Genomic DNA, 26,147 nt, shown 5'->3' with positions numbered 1-26,147 from the left:
GAATGGTGTGAACCTGGAAGGCGCAGCTTGCAGTGAGCGGAGATCATGCCACTGCTCTCCACCTGGGCAACAGAGCGAGACTCTCTCAAAAAAAAAAAAAAATAGCCAGCACTGGACCCGGCGCAGTGGCTCATGCCTGTAATCGCAGCACTTTGGGAGGCTGAGGTGGGTGGACCACAAGGTCAAGAGATCGAGACCATCCCGGCTAAGGCTCACATGGTGAAAACCCATCTCTGCTAAAAATACAAAAAATTAGCCAGGCATAGTGGTGAGTGACAGTAGTCCCAGCTACTCGGGAGGCTGAGCCAGGAGAATGGTGTGAACTCGGGAGTTGGAGCTTGCAGTGAGCCAAGATCTCACCATTGCACTCCAGCCTGGGCGGCAGAGTGAGGCTCCATCTCAGAAAAAAAAAAAAAAAAAAAAAATTAGCCAGCATTGGCTGGGCACAGTGACTCACATCTGTAATCCGAGCACCTTGGGAGGCCGAGGCAGGTAGATCACCTGAGGTCGGGAGTTCAAGACCACCCTGGCCAACATGACAAACCCTGTCTCTACCAAAAATACAAAAATTAGCCCAGCGTGGTGGCACACACCTGTAGTCCCAGCTACTCTGGAGGCTGAGGCAGGAGAATCACTTGAACCCAGGAGGCGGAGTTTGCAGTGAGCCAAGAACGAATCACTGCACTCCAGCCTGGGCAACAGGGTGAGATTCCATCTCAAAAAAAATAAATAGCTAAATAATTAGCCAGCATTGTTATGAGTTAAAGTCTATTTGCCCGCATGAATAAATAGGTAAATAATTAGCCACCATTGTTATGAGTTAAAATCTAGTTGCCCACATGACAGAGTGAGACTGTATCAAAAAAATAACTAAATAAAGAATTAGCCAGCATTGTTATGAGTTAAAGTCCATTTGCCCTCATGTTATGTGAGAGCAGCCAAGACTTAAACCTCAGGAAAGGTGGGACAGAACCCCTCCCCCCAGCGTGCCTCCTTGGCCTAGAGATTTAAGTCTTTGTCCCTCACCCTTCCCCAAGCTGACTCAGCCCCTGGAGCAGAGGGCAGACCTGGCTGGGAGTACAAAGGGCAGCTGGGGCACAAGTGGGCAACTGCAGCTGTGGCCTGCAGGGGGTCAGTGGTACACCTGTGCCTGTTTAGCCTCCCGCTCTGGTGGCTGCAGAAGAGCCAGTTTCCTCACACTGTCATCCAGGGTCACAACTGCATCCACTCACAGTGACATCATCACACCCACCCACCATCTCACACTGTCCCATACACAGTCATACCCACTGATAGACTGCACACGCAGTGGCACGCTCACACCGTCACACGTGCTCTTGTCCATGCGTTTATTCCCATTTCTGGCACAGTGTCCGGAGTCGGCATGGCCAGGGGCAGAACCTCGCAGGAAGTGGAGCTCACAGTGTGGGCAGACAGATAATGACCAATAACTTCAGTACAAGCGGAGCTGAGGCGCTAGGAGGACCTCCCAGAGGGGCTGAGGCCTGCACAGGATCCTGCACAGGGGAGCTGTTGCCGAGGAGCGCAGGGGCGCAGGCCGAGGGCTTTGCAGCTCTGCATCTTCAGAGCCTCGGGGCGGACCCTTTTCCTCCCGCCCTATCCGGGGGCTGAAGGAGGAGGCGTCCTTAGGGGACGGGACCGTCCTGAGCTCTGGGGGCAGGAGTGGCAGGCGTGTGGTGTGGGGCGGGGAGGGCCTGTCAAGGCGGGGCCAGCCCGGAGCTCGCAGCTCACGGGGCGGCGCTGGCTGCGGCGGCCGCTGCCCGGAGGCGGGATCCTGATCTAAGCCTTCAGTAATCCCGCTGAGGCCCGAACCAGAGGCGGGCGGGGACTTCCGCGCCGACGCGGCCGCCAGCGCTGGGACGGCCCTCACTGGCGGTCTTTGGTCTCCGCCCCGACATCCGGCCCCGGGCACGTGGTGGGCGTCGGGGGCGGTCCTGAGCCTGCGACCTCGCATGCGACCTCGCTGGACCCTAAGTCCAGGGCCACAGTCAGGGGCGGGCGCTGGGAGGCGAGCGTGAACTCAGCAACAGGAGAGTGAGGTGGGGCCCCGTGGCTTGGAAGCCGGGCAATTGGGAGGCGTTGGGTTTTTTGCTGTTGTTGTTTTTTGAGGGATGGGGGAGTACAAGTCTGGGTTCAAACCTCGCTGGGCTACTCTGAGCTGTCCTCGAACCTCTCTGAGCCTCTTGGCTTTCTCCTCTGTAAGTGGGCATTCTGAGCACAAACTTCATGGGGCTCTTTTGGGGATTAAATAAGGAAATGTGCTGGAAGCAGACAGCCCAGATTTGAAACAGAATGGGTGCTCCTTAATGGGAAATTCTACCCCTGTGGGAAATCCGGGAGCCGCGGTAGGGACGGGCTGTGTGCAGGAGCGCGAGGGGTCCAGGGGCTGGGAGGGGTAGTTAGCCATTCACTTTGCCGCCAGCTTACCACGTGCAGCGCCATGACCAGCAAGGGTCCCAAGGAGGAGCATCCATCAGTGACGCTCTTCCGCCAGTACCTGCGCATCCGCACCGTCCAGCCCAAGCCTGACTATGGTGAGAAGACGGTGCTTCCAGAGCCTGTGACGGGTACTGTGCTCTAAACCAGCCTCCAACACCTGTCACCCAGCTGAGCCCCCCTCTGCTGTCCCAAATGGCTACCCAACCCCTCCAGTCATTGCCCAAGTAAATAGACTGAGGCAGCCCCTCCAGGTTATGGAGGAATCCTTTCCCCAGACGCTCTGCTGCTGCCCAAGGTTACTCATAGCAGCTGGTTAAAGAAAAACTTCACCTCACTCCCCAGGGCAGGAGTGGTGGAGGAAGCCTCAGGCAGCCACAGGGGAAGGAGAAGCCCTCCAGAAGCCCACTGAGGCTGGACAAAGGCCACAGCCCTTAGGGAATCAAGCTTGGTGGTTAGGGCCTGGGAGGTGGCTCCTGCCTTTTATCCCAGCGCTTCAGGAGGTTGAGGCTGGCAGATTGCTTGGGCCCAGGAGTTCAAGACTGGCTTGGGCAACATGGCAAGACTCTGTCTCTACAGAAAAATACAAAAATTAGTCAGGAACAGTGGTGCACCTGTAGTCCCAGCTACTCCAGAGGTTGAGGGGGAGGATCACTTGAACCTGGGAAGTCGAGGTTGCAGTGAGCTGAGATCGCACCGCTTCACTCCAGCCTTGGTGACAGAGTGAGACCCTGTCCCAAAAAAAAAAAACAAAAACTTGGTGACTGGGAATTCTGAATGTGGGTCTAAATTCCTCCTCTGTGATTAATCAGCTCAGACATGGTGGGTGAATCTCTTCATGTCACTGTGCCATAGTTTCCCATATTTAAGGAAGATAACACCTTCCTCCAACACTGGACGTCCCCCTGGCCATCCAGAAAGGGTCACTGACCAGCCAAAAATATCTTCTTTCTTGGGGATGGAAATGCAAGTGTCTCTGAGGGATATGGAGTGTGTTGGGGAGGCAGCAGCCCATTTCTGGGTGTGCTCCCTTCTCCGGGCTGCCTGGGCTGGTGGGAAGCTGTGGGTAGGCAGAAGCAACCCCAGACACTCTGTGCCTCCAGGAGCTGCTGTGGCCTTCTTTGAGGAGAGAGCCCGCCAGCTGGGCCTGGGCTGTCAGAAAGTGGAGGTGAGCCTGGGGCCCTAAGCCGGGAAGGGAGGTGGGCCTGGGCACTTCCTCACCCTGCCCAGACCACCTCCCCTCCTGACCATCTCCAGGTGGCACCTGGCTATGTGGTGACCGTGTTGACTTGGCCAGGCACCAACCCTGCACTCTCCTCCATCTTGCTCAACTCCCACACGGATGTGGTGCCTGTCTTCAAGGTATGTAAGGGGCTGGGGCGGTGGGCATTGCAGACCTTGGGGACAGACATGATGCAGACCCCAGGATCCAGCCTCAGGGAGCGCATGGTCCTGGTCCCAGTCCTGGCACTGACTTTCAACATCCTTATGACATTACACCACTCAAGCAGCCTTCGTCCAGCAACAAGATCTGGGCCAGAGTGGGGTAGGGACTAGGGGGTGGGAAGCAGGAGACAGTGATGGGGGGTGGCAATCAGCTGCCTTCTTCAGCCCCCGTCTTTCCTCCCCCACCACTCCACCTGTCACTCCAACCCTATGGTGGGTTCCTAGGGAAGGGCCACTGTTGACCAGAGTGGATTAATGGCTAAATTGGAGGTTTGGGCCCCTCTTCCCATCCCTGCCCCCAGGAACATTGGAGTCACGACCCCTTTGAGGCCTTCAAAGATTCTGAGGGCTACATCTATGCCAGGGGTGCTCAAGACATGAAGTGCGTCAGCATCCAGTGAGTGTCCTCCATTCCCGCTCCTCCACAATGTCCCCACTGGTCTAGTGGATTGACCCAGGACCTGGAGGGGTGATTGGAGAAACTCAAGGCCAAGGGACACCTTGACTCCTTGGACAGGAATTACTGCCATGACCATTGCATCGATAGGGAGACGCAGCCCAGAGAGGAGCATGGACTTTCTGGAGTCCCTATCAGGGTGTGGCAGGGTAAAGTCCAGGGCACAGGACTCCAGCCTGCTGGCCCTGCCTGCCAGGCCAGCCTGAGCATCTGGTGGCTCCCCCAGCACCTGGCTTATGCCCCCTCAGGTACCTGGAGGCTGTGAGGAGGCTGAAGGTGGAGGGCCACCGGTTCCCCAGAACCATCCACATGACCTTTGTGCCTGGTAGGAGTGGTTCAGATACCTCTGGGAAAGGGGAGGGTGGGGGTGGGGCAGCCTCCTCATCTCATGGCCCTGCTGCTTTTACAGATGAGGAGGTTGGGGGTCACCAAGGCATGGAGCTGTTCGTGCAGCGGCCTGAGTTCCACGCCCTGAGGGCAGGATTTGCCCTGGATGAGGGTGAGCAGGTTGGCAAGCTGATGAGCAGCCAGGCAGGGAGTAGGAGGCTGCTAGTGGGGACTGGGCTGCTCCACCCTCTGAACCCCCTTTCCCTCCTCAGGCATAGCCAACCCCACTGATGCCTTCACTGTCTTTTATAGTGAGCGGAGTCCCTGGTGTAAGTATGAGCTTGGAGGAAGGGCTCACTCTACAGGTGGGAGGCTAGGCCAGAAAGGGCACGGTCCTATGAAGGGTTGCACAGCAAAAGTTGAGGCCTGAGAAGGCCTCGAACCCAGAGCCTCTGCCTCCCAGCTCTTTCCTATCTGAGCTTCTCTGAGGGCAAGCCCTGACTGGGCAGAAACAAGCTCTACCCTATGGGCCCTGAGCGGGGACAGGACCCTGCCAGAGGAGCCTGGAATGAGGGGAAGACCTGGGTCCACCCCAGGGCTGATTGTGTCTCCAGCCCCTCATGCTGAAGACACTCCCTTCCCCCTACACCTCCCCAGGGGTGCGGGTCACCAGCACTGGGAGGCCAGGCCATGGCTCGCTCTTCATCGAGGACACAGCAGCAGAGAAGCTGGTACGTGGCACCCCAGGAGGGAGTCTGAGAGTTCAAGAGGCTCTATCCTGAGACCACTGTCCCATTTAACCTCATATTCTTGTAGCACAAGGTTGTGAGCTCCATCCTGGCATTCCGGGAGAAGGAATGGCAGAGGTGAGGCAGCCTGGGAAGCGGTGGGGTGGCTCTGGGAGGCGGTACCACAGAGGATAGAGTCTGAGCCACCTCTTTTATCTGTTGCTGCTGCTTCCCTGTCCCCACACCACAGGCTGCAGTCAAACCCCCACCTGAAAGAGGGGGCTGTGACGTCCGTGAACCTGACTAAGCTAGAGGGTGGCGTGGCCTATAACGTGGTACCTGCCACCATGAGCGCCAGCTTTGACTTCCGTGTGGCACCGGATGTGGACTTCAAGGTGCCACCTCCACCTGGGTTTGGAGGAAGGATCCTGGGTCCTCAGTCTTGTCCTAGAGGCCTCTGGAAAGCCTGAGGGATCAGCTCATCTCCCTTCTCTTAGGCTTTTGAGGAGCAGCTGCAGAGCTGGTGCCAGGCAGCTGGCGAGGGGGTCACCTTAGAGTTTGCTCAGGTATGGACTTGGGACATGTGATGGGAGAGTGTGGGAGCTGGGGGAGACCCAAGTGTGCAACAGTGGAGTGTGTGCTTGGTGTGTCTGCATATGTCTGGGCATTTCTTTATCTGTTATAGACACATTTTATTCCAACAAGCATTAGTTTGTAGATGCTACTGTGGGTGCTGGGGAATGCTGTGGGGAATAAAATTAGGCACAGTTCATGCCCCTGTATGGTGAAACAGGGAAATATAAATCAAACATTTATATGATATTACTTTTTTCTGAGAGAGTCTCACTCCGTCACCCAGGCTGCAGTGCAGTGGCACAATCTGGGCTCACCTCCGCCTCCCGGGTTCAAGCAATTCTCATACCTCAGCCTTTAGAGTAACTGAGATTACAGGCACCTGCCACCACGCCCAGCTAATTTTTGCATTTTTAGTAGAGACAGGGTTTCACCGTGTTGGCCAGGCTTGTCTGGAACTCCTGGCCTCCAGTGGTCCACCCACCTTGGCCTCGCAAAGTACTGGGATTACAGGCATGAGCCACTGTGCCCAGCCGTACTTCTATATAATACATGTGGTACAGAAAAGGGTGGCCCCTTGCACTCTGAAAACCTCTAACTGGAGTATCCAACTAGTCTGAGGTCTGGGGGAGCCATCTTGAGGAAGGGGCACTTGGGCTAGGATCTGAAGGATGGCCCAGGAGGTAAGTAGATGGAGGGTGGGAACATCCCAGACCTAGGACATTTGAGGGGCTGAAAGAGGATCTGTGACCGGACTGGCCACCCAGATGTCTGGGTAAGTGAAGGAGTGTGGGTGGGGAGGTGTTCTGTGCCGGGCACAGTCCACTCTATGGGAAACAGGGCAACATGCCCAGGCCCATGTCCTGATCCTGCCATCCTTCCCGTCCCTCAGAAGTGGATGCACCCTCAAGTGACACCTACTGATGACTCAAACCCCTGGTGGGCAGCTTTTAGCCGGGTCTGCAAGGACATGTGAGCACACTGGCCAGCTCTCCTCACAGCCCAGCCCCCTGCTCCTCTCCTTCCTGCTGCCCCCTCCCTTCTCCTGCCTCTCTCCCACCTTCCCTTGCCCCTTCAATTCTTCCCTTTCTCCCTCTCCATTCATCAGGCTCTTTCTCCTATAGGAACCTCTCTCTGGAGCCTGAGATCATGCCTGCTGCCACTGACAGCCGTTTTATCCGTGCGGTGAGCCACTTGCATGGAGTGCCTGGGCAGTGGACTGGGCCTGAGGCTGCCTTTCCCTTAATGGCTCCTCCTTGCCCCTGCAGGTGGGGGTCCCAGCTCTAGGCTTCTCACCCTTGAACCGCACACCTGTGCTACTGCACGACCACGATGAACGGCTGCATGAGGCTGTGTTCCTCCGTGGGGTGGACATATATACACGCCTGCTGCCTGCCCTTGCCAGTGTGCCTGCCCTGCCCAGTGAGAGCTGAGCCCTGGAACTCCTCAACCTTTGCCCCTGGGGCTTCCATCCCAACCAGTGCCAAGGACCTCCTCTTCCCCCTTCCAAATAATAAAGTCTATGGACAGGGCTGTCTCTGAATTACTAACAGCAAGGACACTCGTGGAGCAAGAATTTTCCTTTCCTTGGGGACGTTACCATCTTCATTTCACAGATGAGGAAACAGCCTGGCTGTGAGCACTTCCCCACTACCCCACACTGCTCTGTGCGCCTTGATACAGCACACCCATTCAGTACCATCCAGCCATGTCTGTGCCTAGCAAGAAAGGGCCACAGTTCCTATTTGAGTGGCCACCATACTTAGTTCTGACCTGTCAGGGATTCCATTCCTATCGAAGGGGGATACTAAGGACCTCAGGAACCACTCCCATCTTCCTGGGTGTACATCTGGGATCCTAAGATAGGACCAGAATAGTACCAGCTGGGCCCCTGCCAGATGAGGGGCAGGCAGAGGGCCAACGGTGACTGCTGGCTCTTGTCAAAACCTGTACGCCCTTGTATTGGCAGCAGGGGCCACAGAGGGAGGGGCAGGGGCCCTGGTAGACTAGGTCAGTTCATCTTAGGGGCCTCAGCACCCTGGATCTGTGTGTACAGAGGCCTAGGAAGTGGGTTTCCATGTCAGCCTTGCTAGGACCCCAGGCTTTCCCATGAGTAAACTAGTAAACTATGGCCCCAAGAGCAGAGCCTGATCTAGCCAGATCTGCTCTATCCTGTTCTGACTTCCCTGAGCATGGGGCAGGGGAGATGGGTGGGTTGGGGTGGTTGAATTTGTTTCTAGTTGTAGCCAGAAGAGAAGTCCAGAGCCTGGCTGTGGACTGCAGGCTTAGTACTAATAGAAATAACAATGACTCCTGCTCACAGTTGACAAGGAGCCAGGACTTAGACTGGCTTTTTTTTTTTTTTTTTTTTTTTTTGAGACGGAGTCTTGCTCTGTCGCCCAGGCTGGAGTGCAGTGGTGTGACCTCGGCTCACTGCAAGCTTCACCTCCTGGGTTCACGCCATTCTCCTGCCTCAGCCTCCTAAGTAGCTGGGACTAAGGCCCCCGCCACCACGCCCAGCTAACTTTTTGTATTTTTAGTAGAGATGGGGTTTCACATCCGCCTCCCGGGTTCAAGGGATTCTCCTGCCTCAGCCTCCCAAGTAGCTGGGACTACATGTCCACGCCACCACGCCTGGCTAATTTTTGTATTTTTAGTAGAGACAGGGTTTCACCAAGTTGAGCAGGATGTTTTCGATCTCTTGTCCTCAGGGGATCTGCCCGCCTCGGCCTCCCAAAGTGCTGCGTTTACAGGCGTGAGCCACCGTTCCTGGCCTAGACTGGCTTACTTTACATTGAACACGTACAGCAGTCTTGTGATGGATGCCAGGTCCCAGTAGCAATGCAGAAACAGGTTTCACTGGCCAGGTGCAGTGGCTCATGCCTGTAATCCTAACACTTTGGGAGGCTGAGGCGGGCAGACTGCCTGAGCTCAGGAGTTCAAGACCCAGCATGGGCAACATGGCAAAACCCCGTCTCTACTGAAAATACAAAAAAATTAGCCAGGTGTGGTGGCATGTGCCTATAGTCAGGAGGCTGATTCTAGAGAATCGCCTGAACCCAGGGGATGGAGGTTGCAGTGAGCCGAGATCTCGCCACTGCATTCCAGCCTGGACGACAGAGTGAGACTCTCAAAAGAATAAAGAAATGTGTTCCACTAACATAGTTTGCCCTAGACGACAGAGCTTGGAGGTGAATGAGTCAAGACTCAAGAACTGGACATTTGTGCTTCCTGAGTACAAGGCAGATTCCATGTAGAAGCTGGAGGCTGAAGGCAGCAGCTGGGTGTGATCTTAAGCCCAGTTGAAGCCCTGACCTGGCCTCCCCCTCAGACTGGCACTTGGTAAAGGGATCACTTTTTTCATGGCAGGAACACTTGGGACCTCTCTTTGGAAGTCATCAACTTGGTGGCGTGTCCGAACCAAACCACCTTCAGAACACAACCTGCTCCTGCTCCCTTTCAACCCCATGTCTACCTGACACGCCTTGGCAAGGGGCAGTTAGCCTCCCAGAGACTGCCAGGATTACAGTCAAGAGCTAGCAGCCCCAGCCCTGATTGGGCAACTGAAGCCTCCTAGGGCCCCACATGGACTGCCTAGGATCAAATGCTACCCCCACCCCTTCCCAGCTTCATTATCTTCAATATTTTCTCACCAGTGAAACAAAGATAATCATAATATCTACTTCGGAATTAGGGGATCACATGCCATGGGCTGCACCTGCTGCTGTAGCATAACAGCACCCCTTTATGAGTTTCTACACTGTCCAAGGCTGGTTTTGAGGATTAAGTGCAGCTGGGAAGTGCCCACCTGGTGCCTTCTGTAGGAACCCTCCACAAATGCTTACTACTTTACTACTTGCTTCACTGACTGCTGAGGATGAAGACCTCTATGTGAAGCAGCTGACTCAGGGGCACAGCAGGGTCAGAACCAGTCATGGGAGTAAAGCAGTGCCACCACCATCTGCCTTCCTGGGTCCCTAGCTGTTGGGGAACTAACATAGCCCAGAGCAGTGGATGCTGACCAGGTGCACAGAAAGAACCCAAGTCTGGGACACCTCAGGCCAGAGTGCAGAGCTGCTCAGCAGGGCCCCTTCCCCTCCCTCGGAGTACGCGTTAAGACCTCATGAGGATGTTTATGATTTCTCCCTTTGGGCCAGGCGCACTGGCTCATGCCTGTAATCCCAGCACTTTGGGAGGCTGAGGCAGGCGGATCACGAGGTCAGGAGATCGAGACCATCCTGGCTAACACGGTGAAACCCCATCTCTACTAAAAATACAAAAACAAAATTAGCTGGGTGTGGTGGCAGGTGCCTGTAGTCCCAGCTAGTTAGGAGGCTGAGGCAGGAGAATGGCGTGAACCTGGGAGGCGGAGTTTGCAGTGAGCCGAGATCGCGCCACCGCACTCCAGCCTGGGCGACTGAGCAAGACTCCGCCTCAAAAAAAAAAACAAAAAAAAAAAAAAGAAAGATTTAGCCAGCATTCGCTGGGCACGGTGGCTCACGCCTGTAATCCCAGCACTTTGGGAGCCCAAGGCTGTAATCCCAGCACTTTGGGGCAGATCAAAAGGTCAAGAGATCGAGACCATCCTGGCCAATACGGTGAATTCCTGTCTCTACTAAAAAAAAATACAAAACATTAGCCGGGCGTGGTGGCAGGTGCCTGTAGTCCAGGTTACTTGGGAGGCTGAGGCAGGAGAATGATGTGAACCTAGGAGGCAGAGCATGCAGTGAGCAGAGATCATGCCACTGCTCTCCAGCCTGGGTGACAGAGCGAGACTCAAAAAAATTAGCCAGCATTGGGTCAGGCGCAGTGATTCACGCCTGTAATCCCAGCACGTTGGGAGGCCGAGGTGGGTGGATCACGAGGTCAGGAGATCAAGACCATCCTGGCTAAGGCTCACATGGTGAAAACCCGTCTCTACTAAAAATACAAAAAAATTAGCCAGGCATAGTGCATAGTGGCTGGTGGCTGTAGTCCCAGGTACTTGGGAGGCTGAAGCAGGAGAATGGTATGAACCCGGGAGGCGGAGCTTGCAGTGAGCGGAGATCATGCCACTGCTCTCCAGCCTGGGTGACAGAGTGAGACTCTCTCAAAAAAAAAAAAAAAAAAAATTAACCAGCATTAGGCCAGGTGCAGTGGCTCACGCCTGTAATCGCAGCACTTTGGGAGGCCGAGGTGGGCGGATCACAAGGTCAGGAGATCGACACCATCCCGGCTAAGGCTCACATGGTGAAAACCCGTCTCTACTAAAAATACAAAAAATTAGTCAGGCATAGTGCATAGCGGTGGGTGGCTGTAGTCCCAGCTACTCGGGAGGCTGAGCCAGGAGAATGGCGTGAACCCGTGAGTTGGAGCTTGCAGTGAGCTAAGATCTCACCATTGCACTCCAGCCTGGGCAGCAGAGCGAGACTCCGTCTCAGGAAAAAAAAAAAAAAAAAAAAGAATTAGCCAGCATTGGCTGGGCACAGTGGCTCACATCTGTAATCCCAGCCCCTTGGGAGGCCAAGGCAGGTGGATCACCTGAGGTCAGGAGTTCAAGACCAGCTTGGCCAACATGACAAACCCTGTCTCTACCAAAAATACAAAAATTAGCCCAGCGTGGTGGCACGCACCTGTAGTCCCAGCTACTCTGGAGGCTGAGGCAGGAGAATCACTTGAACCCAGGAGGCGGAGTTTGCAGTGAGCCAAGAACGAATCACTGCACTCCAGCCTGGGCAACAGGGTGAGACTCCATCTCAAAAAAAATAAATAGCTAAATAATTAGCCAGCATTGTTATGAGTTAAAGTCTATTTGCCCGCATGAATAAATAGGTAAATAATTAGCCAGCATTGTTATGAGTTAAAATCTAGTTGCCCACATGACAGAGTGAGACTGTATCAAAAAAATAACTAAATAAAGAATTAGCCAGCATTGTTATGAGTTAAAGTCCATTTGCCCTCATGTTATGTGAGAGCAGCCAAGACTTAAACCTCAGGAAAGGTGGGACAGAACCCCTCCCCCCAGCGTGCCTCCTTGGCCTAGAGATTTAAGTCTTTGTCCCTCACCCTTCCCCAAGCTGACTCAGCCCCTGGAGCAGAGGGCAGACCTGGCTGGGAGTACAAAGGGCAGCTGGGGCACAAGTGGGCAACTGCAGCTGTGGCCTGCAGGGGGTCAGTGGTACACCTGTGCCTGTTTAGCCTCCCGCTCTGGTGGCTGCAGAAGAGCCAGTTTCCTCACACTGTCATCCAGGGTCACAACTGCATCCACTCACAGTGACATCATCACACCCACCCACCATCTCACACTGTCCCATACACAGTCATACCCACTGATAGACTGCACACGCAGTGGCACGCTCACACCGCCACACGTGCTCTTGTCCATGCGTTTATTCCCATTTCTGGCACAGTGTCCGGAGTCGGCATGGCCAGGGGCAGAACCTCGCAGGAAGTGGAGCTCACAGTGTGGGCAGACAGATAATGACCAATAACTTCAGTACAAGCGCAGCTGAGGCGTTAGGGAGGACCTCCACGAGGGGCTGAGGCTTGCACAGGGGAGCTGTTGGAGACTTGCCGAGGAGCTTTTCAGCTCTGCATCTTCAGAGCCTCGGGGCGGACCCTTTTCCTCCCGCCCTATCCGGGGGCTGAAGGAGGAGGCGTTCCTAGGGAATGGGACCGTCCTGAGCTCCGGGGGCAGGAGTGGCAGGCCTGTGGTGTGGGGCGGGGAGGGCCGGTCAAGGCGGAGCCAGCCAGGAGCTCGCAGCTCACGGAGCGGCGCTGGCTGCGGCGGCCGCTGCCCGGAGGCGGGATCCTGATATAAGCCTTCAGTAATCCCGCTGAGGCCGGAACCAGAGGCGGGCGGGGACTTCCGCGCCGACGCGGCCGCCAGCGCTGGGACGGCCCTCACTGGCGGTCTTTGGTCTCCGCCCCGACATCCGGCCCCGAGCACATGGTGGGCGGACGGGGGCGGTCCTGAGCCTGCGACCTCGCAGGACCCTAAGTCAAGGCCACAGTCAGGGGCGGGCGCTGGGAGGCGAGTGTGAACTCAGCGACGGAGAGCGAGGTGGGGTCCCTGGGGAGGGATAGAGAGACGGGCTCCGTGGCTTGAAAGCTGGGCAATTGGGAGGCGTTGGGTTTTTTGCTGTTGTTGTTTGAGGGATGGGGGAGTACAAGTCTGGGTTCAAACCTCGCTGGGCTACTCTGAGCTGTCCTCGAACCTCTCTGAGCCTCTCGGCTTTCTCCTCTGTAAGTGGGCATTCTGAGCACAAACTTCTTGGGGCTCTTTTAGGGATTAAATAAGGAAATATGCTGGAAGCAGACAGCCCAGAGCCTGAAACAGAATGGGTGCTCCTTAATGGGAAATTCTACCCCTGTGGGAAATCCGGGAGCCGCGGTAGGGACGGGCTGTGTGCAGGAGCGCGAGGGGTCCAGGGGCTGGGAGGGATAGTTAGCCATTCACTTTGCCCCCAGCTCGCCACGCGCAGCGCCATGACCAGCAAGGGTCCCAAGGAGGAGCATCCATCAGTGACGCTCTTCCGCCAGTACCTGCGCATCCGCACCGTCCAGCCCAAGCCTGACTATGGTGAGAAGACGGTGCTTCCAGAGCCTGTGACCGGGCCTAACGGACGGGGACTGTGCTCTAAACCAGCCTCCAACACCTGTCACCCAGCTGAGCCCCCCTCTGCTGTCCCAAATGGCTACCCAACCCCTCCAGTCATTGCCCAAGTAAATAGACTGAGGCAGCCCCTCCAGGTTATGGAGGAATCCTTTCCCCAGACGCTCTGCTGCTGCCCAAGGTTACTCATAGCAGCTGGTTAAAGAAAAACTTCACCTCACTCCCCAGGGCAGGAGTGGTGGAGGAAGCCTCAGGCAGCCACGGGGGAAGGAGAAGCCCTCCAGAAGCCCACTGAGGCTGGACAAAGGCCACAGCCCTTAGGGAATCAAGCTTGGTGGTTAGGGCCTGGGAGGTGGCTCCTGCCTTTTATCCCAGCACTTCAGGAGGTTGAGGCTGGCAGATTACTTGGGCCCAGGAGTTCAAGACTGGCTTGGGCAACATGGCAAGACTCTGTCTCTACAGAAAAATACAAAAATTAGTCAGGAACGGTGGCGCACCTGTAGTCCCAGCTACTCCGGAGGTTGAGGTGGGAGGATCACTTGAGCCTGGGAAGTCGAGGTTGCAGTGGAGCCGAGATCGCACCGCTTCACTCCAGCCTTGGTGACAGAGTGAGATCCTGTCCCCCTCCCCCCGAAAAAAAAAAAAAAAAAAAAAAGGAAGAAAGAAAGAAAGAAAAAAAAAAACTTGGTGACTGGGAATTCTGAACATGGGCCCAAATTCCTCCTTTGTGATTAATCAGCTCAGACATGGTGGGTGAATCTCTTCATGTCATCTTTCCCATATTTAAGGAAGATAACACCTTCCTCCAACACTGGACGTCCCCCTGGCCATCCAGAAAGGGTCACTGACTAGCCAAAAATATCTTCTTTCTTGGGGATGGAAATGCAAGTGTCTCTGAGGGATATGGAGTGTGTTGGGGAGGCAGCAGCCCATTTCTGGGTGTGCTCCCTTCTCCGGGCTGCCTGGGCTGGTGGGAAGCTGTGGGTAGGCAGAAGCAGCCCCAGACACTCTGTGCCTCCAGGAGCTGCTGTGGCCTTCTTTGAGGAGAGAGCCCGCCAGCTGGGCCTGGGCTGTCAGAAAGTGGAGGTGAGCCTGGGGTCCTAAGCCGGGAAGGGAGGTGGGCCTGGGCACTTCCTCACCCTGCCCAGACCACCTCCCCTCCTGACCATCTCCAGGTGGCACCTGGCTATGTGGTGACCGTGTTGACTTGGCCAGGCACCAACCCTGCACTCTCCTCCATCTTGCTCAACTCCCACACGGATGTGGTGCCTGTCTTCAAGGTATGTAAGGGGCTGGGGCGGTGGGCATTGCAGACCTTGGGGACAGACATGATGCAGACCCCAGGATCCAGCCTCAGGGAGCGCATGGTCCTGGTCCCAGTCCTGGCACTGACTTTCAACATCCTTATGACATTACACCACTCAAGCAGCCTTCGTCCAGCAACAAGATCTGGGCCAGAGTGGGGTAGGGACTAGGGGGTGGGAAGCAGGAGACAGTGATGGGGGGTGGCAATCAGCTGCCTTCTTCAGCCCCCGTCTTTCCTCCCCCACCACTCCACCTGTCACTCCAACCCTATGGTGGGTTCCTAGGGAAGGGCCACTGTTGACCAGAGTGGATTAATGGCTAAATTGGAGGTTTGGGCCCCTCTTCCCATCCCTGCCCCCAGGAACATTGGAGTCACGACCCCTTTGAGGCCTTCAAAGATTCTGAGGGCTACATCTATGCCAGGGGTGCTCAAGACATGAAGTGCGTCAGCATCCAGTGAGTGTCCTCCATTCCCGCTCCTCCACAATGTCCCCACTGGTCTAGTGGATTGACCCAGGACCTGGAGGGGTGATTGGAGAAACTCAAGGCCAAGGGACACCTTGACTCCTTGGACAGGAATTACTGCCATGACCATTGCATCGATAGGGAGACGCAGCCCAGAGAGGAGCATGGACTTTCTGGAGTCCCTATCAGGGTGTGGCAGGGTAAAGTCCAGGGCACAGGACTCCAGCCTGCTGGCCCTGCCTGCCAGGCCAGCCTGAGCATCTGGTGGCTCCCCCAGCACCTGGCTTATGCCCCCTCAGGTACCTGGAGGCTGTGAGGAGGCTGAAGGTGGAGGGCCACCGGTTCCCCAGAACCATCCACATGACCTTTGTGCCTGGTAGGAGTGGTTCAGATACCTCTGGGAAAGGGGAGGGTGGGGGTGGGGCAGCCTCCTCATCTCATGGCCCTGCTGCTTTTACAGATGAGGAGGTTGGGGGTCACCAAGGCATGGAGCTGTTCGTGCAGCGGCCTGAGTTCCACGCCCTGAGGGCAGGATTTGCCCTGGATGAGGGTGAGCAGGTTGGCAAGCTGATGAGCAGCCAGGCAGGGAGTAGGAGGCTGCTAGTGGGGACTGGGCTGCTCCACCCTCTGAACCCCCTTTCCCTCCTCAGGCATAGCCAACCCCACTGATGCCTTCACTGTCTTTTATAGTGAGCGGAGTCCCTGGTGTAAGTATGAGCTTGGAGGAAGGGCTCACTCTACAGGTGGGAGGCTAGGCCAGAAAGGGCACGGTCCTATGAAGGGTTGCACAGCAAAAGTTGAGGCCTGAGAAGGCCTCGAACCCAGAGCCTCTGCCTCCCAGCTCTTTCCTATCTGAGCTTCTCTGAGGGCAAGCCCTGACTGGGCAGAAACAAGCTCTACCCTATGGGCCCTGAGCGGGGACAGGACCCTGCCAGAGGAGCCTGGAATGAGGGGAAGACCTGGGTCCACCCCAGGGCTGATTGTGTCTCCAGCCCCTCATGCTGAAGACACTCCCTTCCCCCTACACCTCCCCAGGGGTGCGGGTCACCAGCACTGGGAGGCCAGGCCATGGCTCGCTCTTCATCGAGGACACAGCAGCAGAGAAGCTGGTACGTGGCACCCCAGGAGGGAGTCTGAGAGTTCAAGAGGCTCCATCCTGAGACCACTGTCCCATTTAACCTCATATTCTTGTAGCACAAGGTTGTGAGCTCCATCCTGGCATTCCGGGAGAAGGAATGGCAGAGGTGAGGCAGCCTGGGAAGCGGTGGGGTGGCTCTGGGAGGCGGTACCACAGAGGATAGAGTCTGAGCCACCTCTTTTATCTGTTGCTGCTGCTTCCCTGTCCCCACACCACAGGCTGCAGTCAAACCCCCACCTGAAAGAGGGGGCTGTGACGTCCGTGAACCTGACTAAGCTAGAGGGTGGCGTGGCCTATAACGTGGTACCTGCCACCATGAGCGCCAGCTTTGACTTCCGTGTGGCACCGGATGTGGACTTCAAGGTGCCACCTCCACCTGGGTTTGGAGGAAGGATCCTGGGTCCTCAGTCTTGTCCTAGAGGCCTCTGGAAAGCCTGAGGGATCAGCTCATCTCCCTTCTCTTAGGCTTTTGAGGAGCAGCTGCAGAGCTGGTGCCAGGCAGCTGGCGAGGGGGTCACCTTAGAGTTTGCTCAGGTATGGACTTGGGACATGTGATGGGAGAGTGTGGGAGCTGGGGGAGACCCAAGTGTGCAACAGTGGAGTGTGTGCTTGGTGTGTCTGCATATGTCTGGGCATTTCTTTATCTGTTATAGACACATTTTATTCCAACAAGCATTAGTTTGTAGATGCTACTGTGGGTGCTGGGGAATGCTGTGGGGAATAAAATTAGGCACAGTTCATGCCCCTGTATGGTGAAACAGGGAAATATAAATCAAACATTTATATGATATTACTTTTTTCTGAGAGAGTCTCACTCCGTCACCCAGGCTGCAGTGCAGTGGCACAATCTGGGCTCACCTCCGCCTCCCGGGTTCAAGCAATTCTCATACCTCAGCCTTTAGAGTAACTGAGATTACAGGCACCTGCCACCACGCCCAGCTAATTTTTGCATTTTTAGTAGAGACAGGGTTTCACCGTGTTGGCCAGGCTTGTCTGGAACTCCTGGCCTCCAGTGGTCCACCCACCTTGGCCTCGCAAAGTACTGGGATTACAGGCATGAGCCACTGTGCCCAGCCGTACTTCTATATAATACATGTGGTACAGAAAAGGGTGGCCCCTTGCACTCTGAAAACCTCTAACTGGAGTATCCAACTAGTCTGAGGTCTGGGGGAGCCATCTTGAGGAAGGGGCACTTGGGCTAGGATCTGAAGGATGGCCCAGGAGGTAAGTAGATGGAGGGTGGGAACATCCCAGACCTAGGACATTTGAGGGGCTGAAAGAGGATCTGTGGCCGGACTGGCCACCCAGATGTCTGGGTAAGTGAAGGAGTGTGGGTGGGGAGGTGTTCTGTGCCGGGCACAGTCCACTCTATGGGAAACAGGGCAACATGCCCAGGCCCATGTCCTGATCCTGCCATCCTTCCCGTCCCTCAGAAGTGGATGCACCCCCAAGTGACACCTACTGATGACTCAAACCCCTGGTGGGCAGCTTTTAGCCGGGTCTGCAAGGACATGTGAGCACACTGGCCAGCTCTCCTCACAGCCCAGCCCCCTGCTCCTCTCCTTCCTGCTGCCCCCTCCCTTCTCCTGCCTCTCTCCCACCTTCCCTTGCCCCTTCAATTCTTCCCTTTCTCCCTCTCCATTCATCAGGCTCTTTCTCCTATAGGAACCTCTCTCTGGAGCCTGAGATCATGCCTGCTGCCACTGACAGCCGTTTTATCCGTGCGGTGAGCCACTTGCATGGAGTGCCTGGGCAGTGGACTGGGCCTGAGGCTGCCTTTCCCTTAATGGCTCCTCCTTGCCCCTGCAGGTGGGGGTCCCAGCTCTAGGCTTCTCACCCTTGAACCGCACACCTGTGCTACTGCACGACCACGATGAACGGCTGCATGAGGCTGTGTTCCTCCGTGGGGTGGACATATATACACGCCTGCTGCCTGCCCTTGCCAGTGTGCCTGCCCTGCCCAGTGAGAGCTGAGCCCTGGAACTCCTCAACCTTTGCCCCTGGGGCTTCCATCCCAACCAGTGCCAAGGACCTCCTCTTCCCCCTTCCAAATAATAAAGTCTATGGACAGGGCTGTCTCTGAATTACTAACAGCAAGGACACTCGTGGAGCAAGAATTTTCCTTTCCTTGGGGACGTTACCATCTTCATTTCACAGATGAGGAAACAGCCTGGCTGTGAGCACTTCCCCACTACCCCACACTGCTCTGTGCGCCTTGATACAGCACACCCATTCAGTACCATCCAGCCATGTCTGTGCCTAGCAAGAAAGGGCCACAGTTCCTATTTGAGTGGCCACCATACTTAGTTCTGACCTGTCAGGGATTCCATTCCTATCGAAGGGGGATACTAAGGACCTCAGGAACCACTCCCATCTTCCTGGGTGTACATCTGGGATCCTAAGATAGGACCAGAATAGTACCAGCTGGGCCCCTGCCAGATGAGGGGCAGGCAGAGGGCCAACGGTGACTGCTGGCTCTTGTCAAAACCTGTACACCCTTGTATTGGCAGCAGGGGCCACAGAGGGGCAGGGGCCCTGGTAGACTAGGTCAGTTCATCTTAGGGGCCTCAGCACCCTGGATCTGTGTGTACAGAGGCCTAGGAAGTGGGTTTCCATGTCAGCCTTGCTAGGACCCCAGGCTTTCCCATGAGTAAACTAGTAAACTATGGCCCCAAGAGCAGAGCCTGATCTAGCCAGATCTGCTCTATCCTGTTCTGACTTCCCTGAGCATGGGGCAGGGGAGATGGGTGGGTTGGGGTGGTTGAATTTGTTTCTAGTTGTAGCCAGAAGAGAAGTCCAGAGCCTGGCTGTGGACTGCAGGCTTAGTACTAATAGAAATAATAATGACTCCTGCTCACAGTTGACAAGGAGCCAGGACTTAGACTGGCTTTTTTTTTTTTTTTTTTTTTTTTTTGAGGCGGAGTCTTGCTCTGTCGCCCAGGCTGGAGTGCAGTGGTGTGACCTCGGCTCACTGCAAGCTTCACCTCCTGGGTTCACGCCATTCTCCTGCCTCAGCCTCCTAAGTAGCTGGGACTAAGGCCCCCGCCACCACGCCCAGCTTACTTTTTGTATTTTTAGTAGAGATGGGGTTTCACATCCGCCTCCCGGGTTCAAGGGATTCTCCTGCCTCAGCCTCCCAAGTAGCTGGGACTACATGTCCACGCCACCACGCCTGGCTAATTTTTGTATTTTTAGTAGAGACAGGGTTTCACCAAGTTGAGCAGGATGTTTTCAATCTCTTGTCCTCAGGGGATCTGCCCGCCTCGGCCTCCCGAAGTGTTGCGTTTACAGGCGTGAGCCACTGTGCCCGGCCTAGACTGGCTTACTTTACATTGAACACGTACAGCAGTCTTGTGATGGATGCCAGGTCCCAGTAGCAATGCAGAAACAGGTTTCACTGGCCAGGTGCAGTGGCTCATGCCTGTAATCCTAACACTTTGGGAGGCTGAGGCGGGCAGACTGCCTGAGCTCAGGAGTTCAAGACCCAGCATGGGCAACATGGCAAAACCCTGTCTCTACTGAAAATACAAAAAAATTAGCCAGGTGTGGTGGCATGTGCCTATAGTCAGGAGGCTGATTCTAGAGAATCGCCTGAACCCAGGGGATGGAGGTTGCAGTGAGCCGAGATCACGCCACTGCATTCCAGCCTGGATGACAGAGCGAGACTCTCTCAAAAGAATAAAGAAATGTGTTCCACTAACATAGTTTGCCCTAGACGACAGAGCTTGGAGGTGAATGAGTCAAGACTCAAGAACTGGACATTTGTGCTTCCTGAGTACAAGGCAGATTCCATGTAGAAGCTGGAGGCTGAAGGCAGCAGCTGGGTGTGATCTTAAGCCCAGTTGAAGCCCTGACCTGGCCTCCCCCTCAGACTGGCACTTGGTAAAAGGATCACTTTTTTCATGGCAGGAACACTTGGGACCTCACTTTGGAAGTCATCAACTTGGTGGCGTGTCTGAACCAAACCACCTTCAGAACACAACCTGCTCCTGCTCCCTTTCAACCCCATGTCTACCTGACTCGCCTTGGCAAGGGGCAGTTGGCCTCCCAGAGACTGCCAGGATTACAGTCAAGAGCTAGCAGCCCCAGCCCTGATTGGGCAACTGAAGCCTCCTAGGGCCCCACATGGACTGCCTAGGATCAAGTGCTACCCCCCACCCATTCCCAGCTTCATTATCTTCAATATTTTCTCACCAGTGAAACAAAGATAATCATAATATCTACTTCGGAATTAGGGGATCACATGCCATGGGCTGCACCTGCTGCTGTAGCATAACAGCACCCCTTTATGAGTTTCTACACTGTCCAAGGCTGGTTTTGAGGATTAAGTGCAGCTGGGAAGTGCCCACCTGGTGCCTTCTGTAGGAACCCTCCACAAATGCTTACTACTTTACTACTTGCTTCACTGACTGCTGAGGATGAAGACCTCTATGTGAAGCAGCTGACTCAGGGGCACAGCAGGGTCAGAACCAGTCATGGGAGTAAAGCAGTGCCACCACCATCTGCCTTCCTGGGTCCCTAGCTGTTGGGGAACTAACATAGCCCAGAGCAGTGGATGCTGACCAGGTGCACAGAAAGAACCCAAGTCTGGGACACCTCAGGCCAGAGTGCAGAGCTGCTCAGCAGGGCCCCTTCCCCTCCCTCGGAGTACGCGTTAAGACCTCATGAGGATGTTTATGATTTCTCCCTTTGGGCCAGGCGCACTGGCTCATGCCTGTAATCCCAGCACTTTGGGAGGCTGAGGCAGGCGGATCATGAGGTCAGGAGATCGAGACCATCCTGGCTAACACGGTGAAACCCCATCTCTACTAAAAATACAAAAACAAAATTAGCTGGGTGTGGTGGCAGGTGCCTGTAGTCCCAGCTAGTTAGGAGGCTGAGGCAGGAGAATGGCGTGAACTGAGGAGGCGGAGCTTGCAGTGAGGTGAGATGGCGTCACTGCAGTCCAGCCTGGATGAGAGGAGACTGTCTCAAAATAAAAAGAGATTACTCCCTTTGCTCGGCAACTTACACCGTTCAGCAAGCAATGTGCCCGAGCTTCTCAAAAGCCCTCAATCATTTCTCATTCATTAGGTCCTCCTCTTGCACTACACGGCCCCATCTCCTGACTCCCACCCACCCCCCACCACCCAGACTTATGTCTTCTCCCACACCAACAGATGGAGCAACCAAACCCAGTCCCAGGATCATAGACAGAGGCTAACAAATCCTGCCTCAGGTTTATTTGTACAAATAGCACAGGAGGACCCCAGCCCCATGCAGATGGCAGCCCAGAGGTGGGGGTGGGGGGTCGCACCAGTCCTTCTGTCCTCAGGTTGGCAGAGATACCTACTCTGTAGCCTTTGTAGTGGCCTGGGCACCTTTGGGAGCCTGAGCTGGAATTGAAGCTGGAGCTGCAGCCTGGGCCTTGGTTTGATCCTTGGCCTTGGCCTTGGCCTTTGGCCGGCACAGCCGGAGCCCCTTGGCAATGCGAGCACGAGCACGCTTCCCAAGCTTGGGGTGGGCAATGTAGGCAAGTCGATCAAGCTTGCGGCTGACACCCTTTGGGATCTTGGGCTTAACCTCCTTGGGCTTTACGAGGGCCTTGACAGCCTCGGCACGTGCACTCATGGCCTTGGCATTGTTGGCCTGCATCTTCTTTAGGCCCTTCTTGTTGTGCTTCTTGGCAAAGCGCATGTTCCTCAGGAACTTGGGGTCCACCTGAAAAGCAAGAAAGGTACAGGTGGCAGCATGTGGGTCCCCAAGTCTCTCACTGATGCCTCTCTCCATAGGGGTACCCAGTATTCTAAAGACAGCATCAGGTCAACCTCAAATGTGGAAATACCCAACTTCTTGAAACTATTTCCAGAAAAAGGGTACCACCACCTCAGGGAGCCAATACTCCACCTGGGTAATGCTGTACAGACCTCCTTCAAGAACAAAATTACAAGCCGCTTTGCTGCCCTGTCTGCCAAGGTTGTGGGGTTTCAACTTCCTACAGCAAGGGTTCCACCAAGTTTTTTCCTGACATCCCCTCAGGGACACCCCCGCTCCCATCTTTAGAAGAAGGTGTCAATTAAATACCAAGTCTGGTCCAAAAGACTTATAGCCGAGGCAGAATATGGGGAAACCGAGGCACAGAGTTTGTGATTTTTTTTTTTTTTTTTTTGAGACGGAGTCTTGCTCAGACACCCAGGCTGGAGTGCGGTGGCGCGGATCTTGGCTCACTGCAAGCTCCGCCTCCCGGGTTCACGCAATTCTCCTGCCTCAGCCTCCCAAGTAGCTGGGACTACAGGCGCCCGCCACCACGCCCAGCTAATTTTTTGGTTATTTTTAGTAGAGACAGGGTTTCACCGAGTTAGCCAGGATGGTCTCGATCTCCTGACCTCGTGATCCGCCCATCTCAGCCTCCCAAAGTGCTGGGATTACAGGCGTGAGCCACCACGCCCAGCCAGAGTTTGTGATTTACTCCACAGAACAGAGAGCAAAAGGGGAGGAACAGACTGGGGACGTGCTCAGCTGTCCCCTAGACCCTCCAGCCTTCTTGGCTAATTCTTAGAACTCCCTGACACAGGAAGAGAAGCTGACCCCAAGTACAGCACTGGGTCAGATCGAGGTCATAAGGCTGGTCAGTGTGGGAATGTGCCCTGCACACACTCAGACAAGGCCACTCCTTACCCTAAGTGCCACTGCCAAGCAAGGGAGATGGCCAGGAGGCAGGTTACACCCTGACCAGAGGGTTACACTTCAGGCTGGGGAGGACCAAGGAAAGCTTTATTATGGGTCTGGTAGGGTAGAAAAAGGAATTGCAGGCTTTGGCTAGGCCAGTTAGGCTCTGCTCAGGCAGAAGCCAAAGTAAGAGAAAAACTACATGAAAAGCTTTGACTGTGCACCTGGAACCAAGAAAAGACACTTCCAGGTTGATTCAGTGCACTCACCCCCTTAAGAGATTCGTATCTTTGTGATCGGGGTTTCTTGATACCATTTCTGTGCCATTTTCGGGCTGTGGGAGAAAAAAAGGAATTAAGCCAACAAAGAACTTTCCTCTGATAAAGACCACCCAACATCACAGCTGGCAAGTCTGGGAGAACCAACGCTCCCTACAGCAGCTACGCTTGAGATATGGGAAACCCTTACTACTAAATGCAAAACACTGTGTATCTCAAGTGGATCTCTAAACGTATAACCCTAAAGTTATTACTGGGTGAAATCAATCAGCCTCAGGCCCACAATGGAAACGTGCCCCTTCATCCCTGCCCCAGTTTGCCTGAACCAGTCCTTGCCAAGGTCTGGGATGTAGACAGGGCCCGAAAAACTTACACTGGTTGTGTGTGGTGTGGTTCTTGGACTTGGCCATGTCTGCACCTAGAAGACAAAAGTGGAGATCAGGGTTAGGGGCTCTCCAGGCTGGGCCACCTCTGCCCCCCCCCGGCCCCCGCCCGCCCCATCTGGTGGAACATGAGACCAGAAGCCAGAAATGAGCCTGCAGACAGAACATGTGCAGCCTCCACCAGTCTCGACTTACTCTGCACGACCCGACGCCAGTCCCCGACTCCCAAACCCAGGTAATGATGCCCTGAAATCAACTCCTTACCCCCGGAAAGCTGCGTTCCCCAATAAAGTGGCTTTCCCTGCCATTCCCCTCTTAGAACCTAGAAACACCATTCCCACCCCGCAGCCTTCGCTCCCCACAGACACACAGTCGGTCACCCGTCCTCTCCGCAGCCTGCGCCCCGCCGCCGCTCGTAAGTCGCGGATGGCATCGGATGCCGCGCGGCCAACACTTACCTTTAGCCGCGGATCCCGAAGCGCCTAGAACCGGAAGAGAAAGGGGCTGCGGTGCAGCACGGGAAATAGGGTCAATAACGCCGGAAAGTACTACTGGAAAGGCTTCCCTCCGCTCCGGGAAGAAAAGTTCCGAGGACCGGAAGAACCAAGCCGGACGTGGAGGCAGTGCTACGAGCTTGCCTCCGCCCCCTTCAGGCTACCTCTTCACCTCTCTGTTTCTCCAGGACCTGGCTCTTAAGTCTTATTCAAGATCTTGAAAGAGAAAGAAGTCCTTCAGGGATCGATGTGAGGCAAGGAGATCTGTCTGTGTTCTTTTTTTTTTTTTTTTGAGACGGAGTTTCGCTCTTCCACCCAGGCTGGAGTTCAATGGCACGATCTCGGCCCACCGCAACCTCCGCCTTCTACTGCACCTGGCCGATCTGTTCCTAAAAGCACCCCTGTAGTTCCAGCACTTTGGGAGGCCGAGATGGGCGGATCATGAGGTCAGGAGTTCGAGACCAGCCTGGCCAACATGGTGAAACCGCCATCTCTACTAAAAATACAAAAAAAAAAAAAAAAAAAAAAAAAAAAAAAAAAACATTAGCCGGGCGTGTGGCACGCGCCTGTAATCCCAGCTACTCTGGAGGCTGAGGCAGGAGAATTGCTTGAATCTGGGAGGTGGAGGTTGTAGTGAACCAAGATTGCGCCATTGCACTCCAGCCTGGGCTTCAGGGCCCGACTCTGTCTCAAAACAACAACAACAACAAAAACACCTGACAACAACAACAACAAAAATACACCTCTTTCGTGGAGAAGGAGCAGAGGGGAGGAAGGAGAGAGGGCCTGAGGGAGGACAGTGGGAATGCAGAGGAATGGACAAGGAAAGAGTAGACTGGACTTGGGACACAGAAGATGAGGGAGAAGAAGGAGGCAAGGATAGCCCCTGTGTCTTTGGCTTGACAACTGGGTGAATGGTGGGGCTGTTTACAGAGATGGAAGATTGAGTGGGGAGCAGGGGCTTTGTTTTGTTTTGAGGGGGAATGATGAGCCAGATATTTTTGTTGGATGCATTAAATGTGAGATGCCTGTTGGACATCAGAATTGAGTAAGCACTGCCTCTAACAACTCTGTTGCCCTCTCCACCTCTTCCCCCTATAGTTCATTTTCCACACAGCAGTGGGGCTTGGGGACTTGTTTTAAGATACAAATCAGCCGGGCGCGGTGGCTCAAGCCTGTAATCCCAGCACTTTGGGAGGCCGAGACGGGCGGATCACGAGGTCAGGAGATCGAGACCATCCTGGCGAACACGGTGAAACCCCGTCTCTACTAAAAATACAAAAAACTAGCCGGGCGAGGTGGCGGGCGCCTGTAGTCCCAGCTACTCCGGAGGCTGAGGCAGGAGAATGGCGTAAACCCGGGAGGCGGAGCTTGCAGTGAGCTGAGATCCGGCCACTGCACTCCAGCCTGGGCGACAGAGCCAGACTCCGTCTCAAAAAAAAAAAAAAAAAAAAAAAAAAAAAAAGATACAAATCAGATCCTGTCCCTTAAATCTGCGAGGACACAAGGACATCCCCTTGCATTGAAGATCAATTCTTTACCCCACTTGACCCTGACAACCGCTCTTTTTCATTTATTTCTCTCCAAACCCATGGCCTTTCTTTTGTGCCACGCACAGATGTGTATTCTGCCTCAGGACCTTTGGACTTGCTATCCTGGCCACCTGGACTGCTCTTCTCTCTGCTTTTTGGATGGTGTGCTCTTTCCTATAGAGGCCTCCCTGGACTCCACTATCTAAAATAGAGAACCTCTGCCTCATCTCATCAGTTATTCTGTGTCCTCTCATGGTTTGCTTTCTTTTCTTTTCCTCTTCTTTCTTTTTTTTTTTTTTTTTTTTTTTTTAGACGGACTCTC

The 26,147-nt window shown here is 54.8% G+C and overlaps 3 protein-coding genes across 13 annotated transcripts; 2 read left to right on the top strand and 1 right to left on the bottom strand.

The window, feature by feature from the left end:
- The first annotated feature begins 1,750 nt into the window (after positions 1-1,750).
- On the top strand, positions 1,751-7,547 carry LOC119625890 (aminoacylase-1). Of its 3 annotated transcripts, none has more exons than XM_073010112.1 (15): positions 1,751-2,060; positions 2,444-2,555; positions 3,561-3,625; positions 3,715-3,819; positions 4,206-4,300; positions 4,609-4,685; positions 4,770-4,859; positions 4,960-5,016; positions 5,345-5,418; positions 5,504-5,553; positions 5,666-5,810; positions 5,913-5,981; positions 6,881-6,960; positions 7,113-7,173; positions 7,257-7,547. In XM_073010112.1, exons 2-15 carry the CDS (start codon positions 2,462-2,464, stop codon positions 7,419-7,421), a joined length of 1,227 nt encoding a protein of 408 aa, XP_072866213.1. In that variant the 5' UTR covers positions 1,751-2,060; positions 2,444-2,461; the 3' UTR covers positions 7,422-7,547. The 3 variants fall into 3 exon arrangements, with proteins under 3 accessions (XP_072866213.1, XP_072866212.1, XP_072866211.1); XM_073010111.1 differs by having other exon boundaries at positions 1,820-2,060; positions 2,444-2,588; XM_073010110.1 differs by lacking the exon at positions 1,751-2,060 and adding an exon at positions 2,116-2,219.
- A 5,252-nt stretch (positions 7,548-12,799) lies between these two features.
- On the top strand, positions 12,800-18,590 carry LOC103227712 (aminoacylase-1). 3 transcript variants are annotated; one of them, XM_007984451.3, is made up of 15 exons: positions 12,800-13,030; positions 13,438-13,549; positions 14,604-14,668; positions 14,758-14,862; positions 15,249-15,343; positions 15,652-15,728; positions 15,813-15,902; positions 16,003-16,059; positions 16,388-16,461; positions 16,547-16,596; positions 16,709-16,853; positions 16,956-17,024; positions 17,924-18,003; positions 18,156-18,216; positions 18,300-18,590. In XM_007984451.3, the coding sequence occupies exons 2-15, from the start codon at positions 13,456-13,458 to the stop codon at positions 18,462-18,464; spliced, it is 1,227 nt and encodes a 408-aa protein (XP_007982642.1). In that variant the 5' UTR covers positions 12,800-13,030; positions 13,438-13,455; the 3' UTR covers positions 18,465-18,590. The 3 variants fall into 3 exon arrangements, with proteins under 3 accessions (XP_007982642.1, XP_072866214.1, XP_007982640.2); XM_073010113.1 differs by having other exon boundaries at positions 12,831-12,919; XM_007984449.3 differs by lacking the exon at positions 12,800-13,030 and adding an exon at positions 13,112-13,212.
- A 3,086-nt stretch (positions 18,591-21,676) lies between these two features.
- On the bottom strand, positions 21,677-24,383 carry RPL29 (ribosomal protein L29). 7 transcript variants are annotated; one of them, XM_007984453.3, is made up of 4 exons: positions 24,258-24,383; positions 23,790-23,834; positions 23,408-23,472; positions 21,677-22,190 (listed from the first exon to the last, which is right to left on the bottom strand). In XM_007984453.3, exons 2-4 carry the CDS (start codon positions 23,824-23,826, stop codon positions 21,819-21,821), a joined length of 474 nt encoding a protein of 157 aa, XP_007982644.3. In that variant the 5' UTR covers positions 23,827-23,834; positions 24,258-24,383; the 3' UTR covers positions 21,677-21,818. The 7 variants fall into 7 exon arrangements, with proteins under 7 accessions (XP_007982644.3, XP_072866220.1, XP_007982645.3 ...); XM_073010119.1 differs by having other exon boundaries at positions 23,363-23,472; positions 24,258-24,349; XM_007984454.3 differs by having other exon boundaries at positions 24,180-24,269.
- Between the last annotated feature and the right edge of the window lie 1,764 nt (positions 24,384-26,147).

This window comes from Chlorocebus sabaeus, chromosome 22, assembly GCF_047675955.1.
Source record: "Chlorocebus sabaeus isolate Y175 chromosome 22, mChlSab1.0.hap1, whole genome shotgun sequence".
NCBI lineage: Eukaryota > Metazoa > Chordata > Mammalia > Primates > Cercopithecidae > Chlorocebus > Chlorocebus sabaeus.
This window is presented reverse-complemented; position numbering and strand designations above follow the sequence as displayed.

Excerpts from the sequence above, each read along its gene's own strand:
- RPL29 (XM_073010119.1), bottom strand. The coding sequence starts at position 23,826 with ATGGCCAAGTCCAAGAACCACACCACACACAACCAGT. Across the intron at positions 23,473-23,789 it reads CCACACCACACACAACCAGT|CCCGAAAATGGCACAGAAAT; the intron begins GTAAGTTTTTCG and ends TTTCTCCCACAG. Across the intron at positions 22,191-23,362 it reads GTGTCTTTTCTTGGTTCCAG|GTGGACCCCAAGTTCCTGAG; the intron begins GTGCACAGTCAA and ends CTTGCTTTTCAG.
- LOC119625890 (XM_073010110.1), top strand. The coding sequence starts at position 2,133 with ATGGGGGAGTACAAGTCTGGGTTCAAACCTCGCTGGGCTACTCTGAGC. Across the intron at positions 2,220-2,443 it reads GCCTCTTGGCTTTCTCCTCT|CTTACCACGTGCAGCGCCAT; the intron begins GTAAGTGGGCAT and ends CTTTGCCGCCAG. Across the intron at positions 2,556-3,560 it reads CCAGCCCAAGCCTGACTATG|GAGCTGCTGTGGCCTTCTTT; the intron begins GTGAGAAGACGG and ends CTGTGCCTCCAG.
- LOC103227712 (XM_007984449.3), top strand. The coding sequence starts at position 13,126 with ATGGGGGAGTACAAGTCTGGGTTCAAACCTCGCTGGGCTACTCTGAGC. Across the intron at positions 16,597-16,708 it reads CGGGAGAAGGAATGGCAGAG|GCTGCAGTCAAACCCCCACC; the intron begins GTGAGGCAGCCT and ends CCCACACCACAG. Across the intron at positions 18,004-18,155 it reads AGCCGGGTCTGCAAGGACAT|GAACCTCTCTCTGGAGCCTG; the intron begins GTGAGCACACTG and ends TTTCTCCTATAG.